Source organism: Anomaloglossus baeobatrachus, chromosome 3 (assembly GCF_048569485.1).
Source record: "Anomaloglossus baeobatrachus isolate aAnoBae1 chromosome 3, aAnoBae1.hap1, whole genome shotgun sequence".
In the NCBI taxonomy this organism is placed as follows: domain Eukaryota; kingdom Metazoa; phylum Chordata; class Amphibia; order Anura; family Aromobatidae; genus Anomaloglossus; species Anomaloglossus baeobatrachus.
In genome coordinates this window covers 366,233,062-366,248,752 of record NC_134355.1, presented here as the reverse complement: position 1 = coordinate 366,248,752, position 15,691 = coordinate 366,233,062, and the positions used below count along the sequence as shown (strand labels likewise).

The following is a 15,691-nucleotide window of genomic DNA, read 5'->3' as shown; positions in this document are numbered from 1 at the left end:
TCTTTTGTATCCTGTTTTCTTTTCAGGAATCCATTATGACAACATCATCGGTTTCCAAGGTGAATCCCTTTTGTTTGGTGAAGAAATGTGTTTTTGGATTTGATGCTGGTTTCTTTAAAGAGGGCAGGTTTTTTTGCATTATTTATTCCATATTTTCCCTGAGCAATATGAATAAAATAAGGGCAATAGCTGACCTCTTTTCACCTGGTGACAGGTCCTCTATAACTATAATCTTTAAAAATATGTGAGAAACATTGCTACATATACTTATTAGAGTCTCTGTGGTGGGTTTTTTTTGCCGCTAAGCCTTTTTCCCCCAAAAGAACGCCACCCTAATCTAGACAATAGACACAGATGATGGCCATGGGACACGACACCTCTGTCAGCATCGGGTCTTGAGACACATTGCACATGGCCTAGTTTCCTGAACGTACAGGACGTGTGCAAGGTTGGTATTCAGTCATCTTTCTACCATGGATTCATCTGCGCTTACCCAGCTCCTGGGCGTCCAGGAAGCTCGCCCGTCCATGTGCTTCACTAAAGATAGCTGACGAGCATGTTGCCATCACACGATACTCCATTTGTGTTCCCAAAAAACTTTGCTAATGTGGTAGCATCAATTTCGGCAAGTTTTCTATGTTGGCATGTCATCAATGTGGTGTCTGAAGGGGCTGGTAGCTGACTGCCTCAATTTAATAGCTAATTCAGCGCCTTAATTTAGTATGCCCAAAACATAGGCAGATAAAGGATCTGACTTATCAATTAAAATGAGTTGGTCCCCTAAGCACAGTGATGTTGCAACACAGAAAACTCCCGCCAGTCCTTTTTCCACTGACGTGACTGAAATCTTGCACCATCTTCTTGGTTTGAACTGTTGCTTCCATCCTCTTCTCATTCACGTGACTGAAATTTTGATTCATCTTCCCTGCTTTCCACTTCTGTTCCAGTCATCTTCTCACTCATGTGACTGAAATTCTGGGCCTTCTTCCCTGGTTTCCACTGCTTCTCCGATCCTCATCTCGCTCATCTGACTGAAATTCTGGGCATTCTTCCCTGGTTTCCAGTGCTTCTCCGATCCTCATCTCGCTCATGTGACTGAAATTCTGGGCCTTCTTCCCTGGTTTCCAGTGCTTCTCCGGTCCTCATCTTGCTCATGTGACTGAAATTCTGGGCATTCTTCCCTGGTTTCCAGTGCTTCTCCGATCCTCATCTCGCTCATGTGACTGAAATTCTGGGCCTTCTTCCCTTGTTTCCAGTGCTTCTCCGATCCTCATCTCGCTCATGTGACTGAAATTCTGGACCTCCTTCCCTGGTTTCCAGTGCTTCTCCGGTCCTCATCTTGCTCATGTGACTGAAATTCTGGGCCTTCTTCCCTGGTTTCCAGTGCTTCTCCGGTCCTCATCTTGCTCATGTGACTGAAATTCTGGGCCTTCTTCCCTGGTTTCCAGTGCTTCTCCGGTCCTCATCTTGCTCATGTGACTGAAATTCTGGGCATTCTTCCCTGGTTTCCAGTGCTTCTCCGATCCTCATCTCGCCATGTGACTGAAATTCTGGGCCTTCTTCCCTGGTTTCCAGTGCTTCTCCGATCCTCATCTCGCTCATGTGACTGAAATTCTGGACCTTCTTCCCTGGTTTCCAGTGCTTCTCCGGTCCTCATCTTGCTCATGTGACTGAAATTCTGGGCCTTCTTCCCTGGTTTCCAGTGCTTCTCCGATCCTCATCTTGCTCATGTGACTGAAATTCTGGACCTTCTTCCCTGGTTTACACTGCCGCTGCGGTCCTCTTCTCCCTAGTGACTGAAATTCTGGGAATTCTTCCCTGGTTTCCACTGCTGCTCTGGTCCTCTTCTCACTCATGACTGAAATTCTGGGCTGTCTTCCTTGGTTTTCACTGCTGTTCCGGTCCTCTTTTCACTCGTGACTGAAATTCTGGGCTGAATAGGATAACTGAAGTGAGCACTAATATATATATATATATGAGTGCAAGCCAAAAAATACATACTATACAAAGGATAAGGCTGCACATCAAACATAGATAATGGTATAATGCCTCAAGCATATGGAAAAATATTGGAATATACAGTGAAAAATGCTACTTGCTAATTTGAACATGTGAATAATGAATTGCATACCTGCCATGAATATTAGGAAAAAGGAGATATTTAGCAATCGCATTGATCAATGTAACTGAGCCCCAAGGCCTCGTCAAGGCATATCTCTATATTGGGGTCCCTAGCTCTGTGACCCTAACTGTGTGTCATCTCATTGCAATTAAAAACTGCTATGGGTGGAGAGGGGTAACTAAGGACTTTCTTATATAGGAGATGGAAAAAACATGGCCGAAAGGGGCGGAGCTGTGTTCACATTCAGAAAAAAACTACATATAACTGAATAGGATAACTGAAGTGAGCACTAATATATATATATATGAGTGCAAGCCAAAAAATACATACTATACAAAGGATAAGGCTGCACATCAAACATAGATAATGGTATAATGCCTCAAGCATATGGAAAAATATTGGAATATACAGTGAAAAATGCTACTTGCTAATTTGAACATGTGAATAATGAATTGCATACCTGCCATGAATATTAGGAAAAAGGAGATATTTAGCAATCGCATTGATCAATGTAACTGAGCCCCAAGGCCTCGTCAAGGCATATCTCTATATTGGGGTCCCTAGCTCTGTGACCCTAACTGTGTGTCATCTCATTGCAATTAAAAACTGCTATGGGTGGAGAGGGGTAACTAAGGACTTTCTTATATAGGAGATGGAAAAAACATGGCCGAAAGGGGCGGAGCTGTGTTCACATTCAGAAAAAAACTACATATAACTGAATAGGATAACTGAAGTGAGCACTAATATATATATATATGAGTGCAAGCCAAAAAATACATGGCAGGTATGCAATTCATTATTCACATGTTCAAATTAGCAAGTAGCATTTTTCATTGTATATTCCAATATTTTTCCATATGCTTGAGGCATTATACCATTATCTATGTTTGATGTGCAGCCTTATCCTTTGAAATTCTGGGCTGTCTTCCCTGATTTCCATCTCCACTCTAGTCAACTTCTCACTAGTGACTGAAATTCAGGAACGTCCTGCCAGGTTTCCACCCCAGCTCCGTCCTCTTCCCACTCGTGACTGAAACTCTGGGCTGTCTTCCCTGCTTTCCACTGTCGCTGAAGTCCCTTTTTCATTTGTGACTGAAATTCTGGGCTGTCTTCCTTGGTTTTCACTGCTGTTCCGGTCCTCTTTTCACTCGTGACTGAAATTCTGGGCTGTCTTACCTGGTTTTCACTGTTGCTACTGTCCTCTTTTCACTTGTGACTGAAAGCCTGGGCTGTCTTCCCTGATTTCAATCTCCACTCTAGTTAACTTCTCACTAGTGACTGAAATTCAGGAACGTCCTGCCAGGTTTCCACCGTCCTCTTCCCACTTGTGACTGAAACTCTGGGTTGTCTTCCCTGCTTTCCACTGTCGCTGAAGTCCCTTTTTCATTCGTGACTGAAATTCTGGGCTGTCTTTCCTGGTTTCCTCTGCCTCTCTGGTCCTCTTTTCACTCATGACTGAAATTCTGGAATGTCTTTCCTGGTTTCCTCTGCCGCTCTGGTCCTCTTCTCACTTGTGACTGAAATTCTGGGTTGTCTTCCCTGGTTTCCACTATCGCTCCGGTCCTCTTCCCACTCGTGACTTAAATTCTGGGCCTTCTTTCCTGGTTTCCACTGCCACTCTGGTCCACTTCTCGCTAGTGACTGAAATTGAGGGACATCTTCCATGGTTTCCACTGCCACTCTGGTCCACTTCTCACTAGTGACTGAAATTTTGCACTGTCATCCATGGTTTCCACTACCACTCTGGTCCTTTTTCCAGAAATTCTGCACCATCTTCTTGGTTACACTGTTGCTTCCATTCTCTTCTCATTCACATGACTGAAATTCTGGCTGTATGTATAGCACAGGGGTCTATGTGTGAGACAGAAGTAGTTTTGTTTTGACAGTTTATAGACTTTCATTGTAAATACACCAAAAATAGTATACCATTAGGGTAATTTTTTTCTATTATGAGAATGAAAACCCCAAAAATTGAATACTTACATTGTAAAAGCGTCTTCTGGCTCATACATAGACTGATGAGCCGGAATTTCTGTCACTTGAGTGAGACGAGATCCAGAATGGTGTTAGAAAGACAGGGATCAGTAAGTATTTTTGTTGCAGTTGCATAACACACATTTAGAAAGAATTGGCTGAAAAATTCTTAAAGGGAACCTGTCACCACTTTTTTGCCCTATAAGCTGTGGCCACCACCACTGGGCTCTTATATACAGCATTCTAACATGCTGTATATAAGAGCCCAGGCCGCTGTGAGAACATAAAAAAACACTTTATAATACTTACCTAACGGTCGCGCGGTTGGCCATATGGGCGTCTCCGTTGTCTGGTGACTGCGCCGCCATCTTCGTCCTCCAACTTCTGAAGCCGCGGTGCATGACGCGTCTGACGTCATACACACTCGCCAGCATTCAGATCCTGAGCAGGCGCACTTTTATCTGCCCTGAGCAGATCAAAGTATTGTAGTGCGCCTGCGCAGGACCGGCGAGTGTGTATGACGTAGCCGCGTCATGCACACAGGCTTCAGAAAGAGGACGAAGATGGCTGAAAGAGGAGGCAACGGAGAATGGAGACGCCCATATGACCAACCGCGCGACCGTTAGGTAAATATTATAAAGTGATTTTTATGTTATACCCTCAGCCTGGGCTCTTATATACAGCATGTTAGAATGCTGTATATAAGAGCCTGGTGGTGGTGGCCGCAGCTTATACGCCAAAAAAGTGGTGACATGTTCACTTTAAGAATGCTTCTTTAATGTTTCCCACACTTTTGGAAAGATTATACCGAAAGCAGCTAATCAATGTATGACTATTGGACTGACTATTTTATATCTAATTTATGTCCATGAAATATACCTCCTAATGATATGAGCTGTACATTTCTTTTCTAATTTTAAGGGCTGCTTCGTATTCAAACCTAGTACAAAGAAGAAAAAGCATTCTCTTACAGCAGGTGGGTATAAGGTATATTAGAGGGACGGATCTGTACCTCAAATAGATGGTTTTCTGTGTACCCTGTGCATAGGCAGAAAGCTGTCACTGAGTAGTAGTAGCATGGTTATACATAGCTAATGAATATGGAGGACTACATGGCTGGAGAATGATTAGTCCTCCAGTGATAATCTGTTGATAAAAAGGTGACCAGAAAAATGTCCATACGGATAATATAACAGTTTTTCAACTGTTTATTAAAGGGGGCTAAGCCTGTATTCACACACACAAAATAGGGGTCATGGGGAATTGGTTAAATGGACAAAATAACAGTTTACTAAAGAGGTCTGATGACTATAATAACTCCAGTTGATTAAACAATCATTGCACACCCACAAATTATTCGATTTACTGCAAATTAGACAATCTCCTTAAGTACGTACGTGTATCTTTCTCCTGGAGATAGTCCTGTACAGAACTGTTGGATACAGGGCCTCATACATTCTTCTTTTTTATCTCAAGGCGACTTGCCTGCCCATTAGCCACTGTTAATTTGTGGCAATCCATCAGAGAATCCATAAACTGGGATGACTGTCGTGGATCAGAAATGAAGCGCATTGTGAAATCCCTCACAACAGTTTGTAGCTTTTAGTGACTGTTCCAGGGCTGCATCATCATCATTCCATATTCTTATAGGAAACTGAGAATCTCTACCAGCTGCACCCTCCATATATATATAGAAAAAAAAGTATGTGAGCCCCTCATTGTAGCATTCTTCATCTGGGAATGTGGCAGCAAGCTTATCAAAAACTTCACACATCTTCAATTAGCATAAAGACTTGAAATCAATAGCTTCATTATTTCAAACATTCTCTTATACGTGTTCACGTGCTTTGTAGTAAAATGTGGAAATATGGCAGATATTAGCAGGCCAAGTGTACAGCTGGTAAAACACATTGGGCGCTTTCTCAAAGGTGCCATCTCCATAGATGGGATCTTCAGTTCAAGCATAAGATCTCTATCTCCTAAAACCAGAATTCCTGAATCATGAAGTATCAGTTGACTATACTCTTTCTGAATATAAAAATGTCTAGCTTTTTGGTTAGGCAAATTACTATCTGTTCTATGACGGAGAGGGCTTCTCGCAAGAGATGATTGTCTTGACACATACTGTATATCAATACTCAACACAGACAACACCTTTCCCATCCCAGCGCAGCACTTACTGCTCTCATGTCTTCTTTCATTATACTTCTGGCATCTTTGCTACTGCTTTTTGAGGGCAGGAGTCATGACAATGTTCTGTTGGTTCTTGAGCTGCGTTGCCATCTTTACTTTTGATAATGAATGGCACTTTGTAGAGCGATGCAGTCAGCATCTCTAAGTCACCACTGCGTTGATCATGTGAAAAGCAAAATATTCAAACCCCAAGTAAATCTTACCTTTGTTAAGGTGGCTTTACACACTGCAACATCGCAAACGACATCGCTGTAACGTCACCGGTTTTGTGACGTAATAGCGACCTCCCCAGCGACATTGCAGTGTGTGAAACACATCAGCGACCTGGCCCCTGCTGTGAAGTTGTGATCGCTACAAATCGTTCAGGACCATTCTTTGGTCCTTTGTTTCCCGCTGTGCAGCAAAGTCTCAGTGTGTAAAAGGACTTTACAGCGACTTTGTTAGCGACTTCCCTTTCAAAAAGCTGCTTTACAACGTCCCCAATGACTAGCTAGGTCGTTCTGCAGGTCCGGATCGCTGTTGCGTCGTTGGCCAGGTCTGCCTGTTTGACAGCTCACCAGAGACTTTGTAGCGATCCCGGCCAGGTTGGGATCGCTGGTGGGATCGCTAGAATGTTTCAGTGTGTAAAGGGGCCTTTACTCTGGCTACTTGAAAACTCCATTGTTTTCACTACAAGAAGGAATAGAACACTTTAGAAAAATTCAAAGTACACTTTTATTGAGGAGAAATGGACAAATTTGGAGTTGTCTATTTAAAGTACATGTTTTAGTTAACCAAAACACAATTGGCTGGCACAACAGGAAAGTCATTGTTCACTGGAGTTGTACATAAAGGAATGACATGATTGCCAATTGGAAACAATGGGAGAGGCTGGAGGTCCATTTGAAATAATGGCAATGGGGAAAGCTAGTTAACTTCCATGGACTCATTGAAATAAAATACAGCACAAAACAGTCAACAAAACAGAAAAGCCGAATTGATTTCAATAAAGGTCTCTGGGCCCACTTGACTTCTCCAGATCTACAGCGTCTGTTTACTCACACCTAGTCCCAGAGTACATATCCTATTCTTACAGGTTGTCATTCCAGTCTCCGTGTGGTCTGTATGAGCCCAAAGAAAAGGAAGTGTGTCAGCTTTATTCCCCCTGGAATCAATAGGAGAGCGGTGCTGCTACAGCACTTCCCGCTTCTCTGTTGGCCAGTGATATCACATCAAGTCCTGACCAGGAGAGTAGCAGGAAGTGCCGCAGCAGTACCATTGTCCCATTGATTTCATGGGAATGAAGCGTTTGCACACACTTCCTCCCCGCTCCACTCATGACAAGGAACACTGGGCCAGGTGATCAGCTGATGAATCCCAAGAGGCTGACCCCTATCCATCTAATATTGATGACTTATCCCCTGAAAAAAGGGCAGACAACCCCTTTAATGTCCCCTTCAGTCCTATGTACACCCACAGATAACACAGTGATATCTCTGAACACTGATAATGTAGTAGATATGACCTGCAGTCCTATGTAACACCACAGATAACAGTGATAACTCTGAGTACAGATAATGTAGTAGATGTGACCTGCGTTCCTATGTAACACCACATAGTGTAGTAGATGTGATCTGCAGTCCTATGTAACACCACAGATAACAGTGATAACTCTCTGAGTACAGATAATGTAGTAGATGTGACCTGCAGTCCTATGTAACACCTGAGCTCAGCATGTGCTGCTGTGTGCTGGGCTGGTGGGAGGAGTGCGGCAGAATCCCTGTGGGATGAGACCAGACTGTATCTGTCTACAGATATTAATGTCAGACTGGCACAAACATACAAGACCCTAGGATCTTCATCATTTTTGCACTAGGTTAACACACAAGTTGATCACATCACATATGAGGAGCCTCACAGTGCACCTCAAATATCACAGACCCTGATTTTTCTTTTGGGCATTTTTTTTTTTTTTTAACAATTTTGAATCATTAGGTCCTTAGTCTTGGTATGAAGCGGATGGCAAACACTGTTCAATGGTCTCTCCATAGATTGGATTTTGGGATTGAAGTGTCAGTTTAACTTTCAATATGGTGTCCATATTTTATAGATGCACGATCATGAATTTTCTTTTCTGAATCTGTGTATATGTGTATGTGTCGCTTATGTGTTAATATACTCCCCTATTTCTCTTTAGTTTGTGCACCTGTCTTCTCTCCCTATGTGTATTCCTAACTGTGCAATGGAGAAAATGCGGCTACTACTTTCCCATTGAACTAGTATTTATAGCTTTATGTTTGTATCACCTTCCCGTGTGTAACACATGGTATTTCTGTCCCCATAAATCACATTGTCTATATGCCATAAGTTGTCAGGAGCCTATATGTAACCTGTTACATATGGAAATCTTGGCGTTCAATTACCTCTCTTTGTTTCCAGCCGACTATTTTGTTGAAAGTCTTAAGAGCTGTGAAGATGGCAGGATGCGCTTTGAGAGCTGCCAGTTACTATGGCAGCAGATGAAGTCTCAGACAGAGGTCAGTGGAAGCCATTAGAAGTTAAGGGGGAGTAGATATATTCTTAATCAATGCTTAATTTATTCTCAGATATGCTTCTTTCACTAAGCTAACCTTATCAGTAATTGTGTAATTTACATAATGCCTGCAATTCTAAACAGCATTACCGAATAGCCTACATGTGTGTCCTCAAGACTGCCGGAAAGGAAATGCATGCGCTGTCTAATGCTCCTAGAAATGGCAGCGAGGTGAAGGGCGCTGCTTTAGGACTCATCCAGATGATCGCTTTCAAATATTTCAAATTCTATTTGTGTTTTTTATGGATAAAAAGCATACCTATTCTAATCTATTTACATGTGTTTTTGCGGCTCAGGTGGTCCACACCAAAATATGGAGACATGTCCGATCTTGATGCGAGTCACAGATCAAAATGCAAATCTATGGGTCTATGAAAAAAATTGGACAGCATTCATATGTCCGTTTGTAACTCACTGTGTTTGCTAGGAGAAGCTTGAGAAACCGCCATCTTTTTTTTTTCTGCTGTAGCGCTGGTGTCCTTGCACCCCTAGCTTCCTCCTGCGCAGGGAAGCCCACTTACCGTATTTTTCGGACTATAAGATGCACTTTTCTTTCACCAAAATTTTTGGGGAAAGTCAAGGGTGCGTTTTATAGTCCGATGGCTGCAGTGAAGGTGGGTGCGGTGGTGGTGGAGCAGGTCATCGGCGGCATGAGCAGGGTGTAGCAGCGCCTACCGCGATCACGTGGGCCCGCTCATTACCTTTTTTCATATGCACTGCATCCTGACACCCATTATCTCTCAGCCATGAAGCCGGCGCTAACAGGTGGGCGGGGGTTGCGCGCATAATTAACAGTTGGACCGCGTTATCATCCTTGGCAACTACAACCTGGAGTGATCATGTTGGCTATATTCACTGCCCCCCGCGCATCATCCTCAGCGCATCATCATTTTTGCTTACATTTTTTTTTCTTTGTCGCTCCATTGGGAGACCCAGACAATTGGGTGTATAGCTTCTGCCTCCGGAGGCCACACAAAGTATTACACTTTAAAAAGTGTAACCCCTCCCCTCTGCCTATACTCCCTCCCGTGCATCACGGGCTCCTCAGTTTTATGCTTTGTGTGGAAGGAGGCACACATCCACTCATGCATTCTCATATTAGTTATATCGGTTGGAAGAAAAGAGGGCCCCCACGGGGCCCCCGGCATGTCCCTTCTCACCCCACTACGTCGGCGGTGCTGTTAAGGTTGAGGTACCCATTGCGGGTACAAAGGCAGGAGCCTCATGCCGTTTTCCTTCACCATCCCTTAGCGGCTCTGGGAGAAGTGGGATCCTGACCGGTCATCCATTCACTGGGACCGTGTTCCCTCCGCAGCCCCTGTGGGAATCTGCCGGACAGGAGTCTATTCATCCTCAGGGACCGGGCCCTGCATCTCTAAGGTACTCTGTGTCCCCATGGGGACTGTGCATGGAGCGCCTTCTTCCCGGACGCTGCAGCAGCTGCTGATTTGTGAAGACCGGCGGACTTCCACGCCGACCGCGCCTGCTTGTCGGCCGCGGTCTTAAATTTAGTCCCCGGCTTCATCGCGGCCTAGTAGCAAAAATCCCGCCCCCGGGCCTGCCTGTCAGGGGTAAGGGCGGGACTGCCGACCTGACGTCGGATGTGAGGGCCGGAGCATCCTGTATGTTTCCTCCCCCCTCACTGATCACTGTGGGGACCCCAGATTCCCGCACTTTTTCTAGCACCGCCCACGGCTCCACTCCTCCCCTGAGAGCTCCGGCAGCCATTTTTTTGGCATTCTGCCGGTGGAGGATTATCATGAAGAGCTCTGCAGCTCTGGGAGACCTAAGGCTGGGAATCTGGAGGACACACACTCCGCTTTTTAGCGGTCGGTAAGCCACACCGGTCACCCGGTGCTGGTCCCCCATAGGGTGCCGGAATAGATACGTATTCTATATATATTTCTGTTCGGTCGGGCTGTATACCCTTTCCCATATACCCTCAGTGATCACTCTCCTAGGAGACAACAGCATGTCGTCCACAAGGAGCAAAGGTGCTAAGGCACAGGGTTTTTTTGCAACCTGTACATCTTGTGGGGCTATGTTACCTGCGGGTTCCACCTACCCTCACTGTGAGCAATGCTCGGCCCCTGTTTCGCTTGCTCAGCCGGAGCCTCGGTCACTAGTGGGCCCCTCGGCTCAGGTAGACCCCCCTGCTCCCCCTGTCCAGGCGGCAGGGACAGAGTTTGCTGCTTTTGCTGAGAAACTCTCTGAGTCACTTTCACAATCCATGGCTCAGTCTATGGACAAATGGTCTGCCAAGCTGCTAGAAGCTTTGCAGTCCAGACCGGTCCTTACACAGGCCCCGGTCCCTGTTGGATCGTCGCCTCCAGGCCCCTCTCGGTCCGCGCCGCAGCGCGCTCCCAGGGTGGGACCTAGGTCTCACGTGGAGGACTCCTGCCCGGACCACAGTCCCAGACCGGCTAAGCGGTCTAGCTGGGAATCTTCCCCGACTTCTTCACGCTGCTCGGGTTCCCAGCTTGAGGACTCTCTGGAGGACGAGGCGGACATCGCAGCTCAGGGCTCTGAACCTGACGTTGCCCTCAATCTTGATACACCTGAAGGGGACGCCTTAGTAAATGATCTTATCTCGTCCATCAACCAGGTGTTAGATCTATCTCCCCCGCCTCCACCTGTAGAGGAGTCGGCTTCTCAGCAGGAGAAACACCAGTTTCGGTTCCCCAAACGTACGCGGAGTGCGTTTTTCGATCACTCTAACTTCAGAGATGCTGTCCAGAAGCCCAGAGCGGTTCCGGACAAGCGATTTACTAAGCGCCTTACTGACACACGTTACCCCTTCCCCGCTGAAGTCGTTAAGGGTTGGGCTCAATGTCCCAAGGTGGATCCTCCAGTCTCTAGATTGGCGGCTAGATCTGTGGTATCGGTTGCAGATGGTTCATCGCTAAAAGATGCCACTGACAGGCAGATAGAGCTCCTGGTGAAATCCATCTATGAAGCCACGGGCGCGTCTTTTGCCCCGGCCTTTGCAGCCGTGTGGGCACTCCAAACTATCTCAGCTTGTCTGGCTGAGATTAATGCAGTCACACGTAATTCTGCTCCGCAGGTTGCGTCTCTGACTTCTCAAGCGTCAGCTTTTTCTTCCTACGCCATGAACGCAGTCCTAGACTCTGCTAGCCGTACAGCGGTGGCATCCGCTAATTCTGTGGCAGTCCGCAGGGCCATGTGGCTGCGCGAATGGAAGGCAGACTCTGCCTCCAAGAGGTTCTTAACCGGTTTGCCGTTTTCTGGCGACCGATTGTTTGGCGAACGATTGGATGAGATTATTAAGGAATCCAAGGGAAAGGACTCCTCCTTACCCCAGTCCAAACCTAAGAGACCTCAGCAACGGAAAATTCAATCGAGGTTTCGGTCCTTTCGTCCCTCCGCCAAGTCCCAATCCTCTTCGTCCAACAGGCCGGAGAAAGGCCAGAGGAACTCCTATGCGTGGCGGTCTAAGTCACGCCCCCAAAAAGCCGCCGGAGGCACTGCCTCCAAGGCGGCCTCCTCATGACTCTCGGCATCCCCGAACCGCATCCTCGGTCGGTGGCAGGCTCTCCCGCTTTTGCGACGCCTGGTGGCCACATGTTCAAGACCGATGGGTGAGAGACATTCTGTCTCACGGTTACAGGATAGAGTTCAGCTCTCGTCCTCCGACTCGTTTCTTCAGAACCTCTCCGCCCCCCGCTCGGGCCGACGCACTTTTTCAGGCAGTGGACGCTCTGAAGACAGAAGGAGTCGTGATCCCTGTTCCCCCTCAGGAACATGGTCGCGGCTTTTACTCCAACTTGTTCGTGGTGCCGAAGGACGGATCATTCCGTCCCGTTCTGGACCTCAAACTACTCAACAGACATGTGAGCACCAGACGGTTTCTGATGGAATCTCTCCGCTCGGTCATCGCCTCGATGTCACAAGGAGACTTCCTAGCATCGATCGACATCAAGGATGCTTATCTCCATGTGCCGATCGCACCCGAACATCAACGCTTCTTGTGTTTCGCCATCGGGGACGAACACCTTCAGTTCGTGACATTGCCTTTCGGACTGGCGACAGCCCCACGGGTGTTCACCAAAGTCATGGCATCCGTTGTGGCGGTCCTACACTCTCAGGGCCACTCGGTGATTCCCTACTTAGACGATCTCCTAGTCAGGGCACCTTCTCGGGTGGCGTGTCAACACAGCCTTACCGTCGCTCTGGCGACTCTCCAGCAGTTCGGGTGGATAATCAACTTCCCAAAATCCAAGTTGTCACCGACCCAATCACTGACTTACCTCGGGATGGAGTTTCATACACAGTCAGCGGTAGTCAAGCTACCGCTGGACAAACAGCTTTCTCTGCAGGCAGGGGTGCAATCTCTTCTTCGGGGTCGGTCACACCCCTTGAGGCGCCTCATGCACTTCCTGGGGAAGATGGTGGCAGCGATGGAGGCAGTGCCGTTCGCGCAATTCCATCTGCGGCCTCTCCAATGGGACATTCTCCACAAATGGGACAGGAGGTCGACTTCCCTCGACAGGAACGTCTCTCTTTCCCTTGCAACCAAGACGTCTCTTCAGTGGTGGCTCCTTCCCAATTCTCTATCGCAAGGAAAATCCTTCCTACCCCCAACCTGGGCTGTGGTCACCACGGACGCAAGCCTGTCAGGGTGGGGAGCGGTTTTCCTCCACCACAGGGCTCAGGGAACCTGGACTCCGGTAGAGTCTTCCCTTCAGATCAATGTCCTGGAGATAAGGGCAGTGTATCTAGCCCTATTGGCTTTCCATCGGTGGCTGGAGGGCAGACAGATCCGTATACAGTCGGACAACGCCACTGCCGTCGCATACATCAACCACCAGGGCGGCACGCGCAGTCGTCATGCCTTCCAGGAAGTCAGGCGGATTCTGCAGTGGGTGGAAGCCACAGCCTCCACGATCTCCGCAGTTCACATCCTGGGCGTAGAAAACTGGGAAGCAGATTTTCTCAGTCGTCAGGGCATGGACGCGGGGGAATGGTCTCTTCACCCAGACGTGTTTCGAGAGATCTGTCGCCGCTGGGGAACGCCAGACGTCGATCTCATGGCGTCACGACACAACAACAAAGTCCCGGCATTCATGGCCCGGTCTCAAGATCACAGAGCGCTGGCGGCGGACGCATTAGTTCAGGATTGGTCGCAGTTTCGACTGCCTTATGTATTTCCTCCTCTGGCGATGCTGCCCAGAGTGTTACGCAAGATCAGGTCCGACTGTCGTCGCGCCATTCTCGTCGCTCCAGATTGGCTGAGGCGATCGTGGTACCCGGATCTGTGGCATCTCACGGTGGGTCAACCGTGGGCGCTTCCAGACCGCCCAGACTTGCTGTCGCAAGGGCCGTTTTTCCATCTGAATTCTGTGGCCCTCAACCTGACTGTGTGGCCATTGAGTCCTGGCTCCTAGCGTCTTCAGGATTATCTCAGGATGTCATTGCCACTATGAGACAGGCCAGGAAACCAACGTCCGCCAAGATCTATTACAGATCTTGGCGGATCTTCTTATCCTGGTGCTCTGATAATGGTTTTACTCCCTGGCCGTTTGCCTTACCCACTTTTCTTTCATTCCTTCAATCCGGAATTGACAAGGGTTTGTCACTCGGCTCTCTCAAGGGACAAGTATGGGCGCTCTCCGTATTTTTTCAAAAGCGTCTAGCCAGACTTCCGCAGGTCCGCACGTTCCTGCAGGGAGTTTGCCACATAGTCCCACCTTACAAGCGTCCGCTGGAACCCTGGGACCTTAACAGGGTGCTAACGGCTCTTCAGAAACCACCTTTCGAGCCGCTGCGGGATGTCTCTTTATCACGTCTTTCGCAGAAGGTGGCATTTCTAGTGGCAGTTACATCACTCCGAAGAGTGTCGGAGCTTGCAGCGCTGTCATGCAAAGCCCCCTTCCTGGTTTTTCACCAGGATAAGGTGGTTCTGCGTCCTGTCCCGGAATTTCTCCCTAAGGTGGTATCTCCTTTTCATCTCAATCAGGATATCTCCTTACCTTCATTTTGCCCTAATCCAATTCACCAATGTGAAAAGGATTTGCAGTCATTAGATCTAGTGAGGGCACTCCGGTTCTACGTGTCTCGCACGGCGCCCCTGCGCCGTTCAGATGCGCTCTTTGTCCTTGTCGCTGGCCAGCGTAAGGGTTCGCAGGCTTCCAAGTCAACCTTGGCTCGGTGGATCAAGGAACCGATTCTTGAAGCCTACCGTTCTTCTGGGCTTCCGCTTCCTTCAGGGCTGAAAGCCCATTCTACCAGAGCCGTGGGTGCGTCCTGGGCATTGCGGCATCGGGCTACGGCTCAGCAGGTGTGTCAGGCAGCTACCTGGTCTAGTCTGCACACTTTCACGAAACACTATCAGGTGCATACCTATGCTTCGGCAGACGCCAGTCTAGGTAGGCGAGTCCTTCAGGCGGCAGTTGCCCACCTGTAAGAGGGAGCCGTTTCGGCTCTTTTTATCGAGGTATTCTTTTACCCACCCAGGGACTGCTTTTGGACGTCCCAATTGTCTGGGTCTCCCAATGGAGCGACAAAGAAGAAGGGAATTTTGTTTACTTACCGTAAATTCCTTTTCTTCTAGCTCCTATTGGGAGACCCAGCACCCGCCCCTGTGCCCTTCGGGCTGGTTGTTCTTTTGTGTACACATGTTGTTCATGTTGAATTGTTCTTTTGGTTCATGGTTTTCAGTTCTCCGAACATCCTTCGGATTGAATTTACCTTAGACCAATTTATAAGTTTCCTCCTTCCTGCTTTTGCACCAAAACTGAGGAGCCCGTGATGCACGGGAGGGTGTATAGGCAGAGGGGAGGGGTTACACTTTTAATGTGTAATACTTTGTG

The 15,691-nt window shown here is 47.7% G+C and overlaps 1 protein-coding gene across 3 annotated transcripts in view; it reads left to right on the top strand.

Moving 5' to 3' along the window:
* The window catches only part of ORC3 (origin recognition complex subunit 3), a 172,238-nt gene that overhangs the window by 1,653 nt on the left and 154,894 nt on the right, over positions 1–15,691 (top strand). For all 3 annotated transcript variants that reach the window (XM_075340142.1, XM_075340143.1, XM_075340144.1), the window contains exons 2-4: positions 27–59; positions 5,018–5,072; positions 8,708–8,805. In XM_075340142.1, the coding sequence (XP_075196257.1) occupies positions 36–59; positions 5,018–5,072; positions 8,708–8,805 (177 nt within the window). In that variant the 5' untranslated portion in view covers positions 27–35. The remainder of the gene's footprint in view (positions 1–26; positions 60–5,017; positions 5,073–8,707; positions 8,806–15,691) is intronic.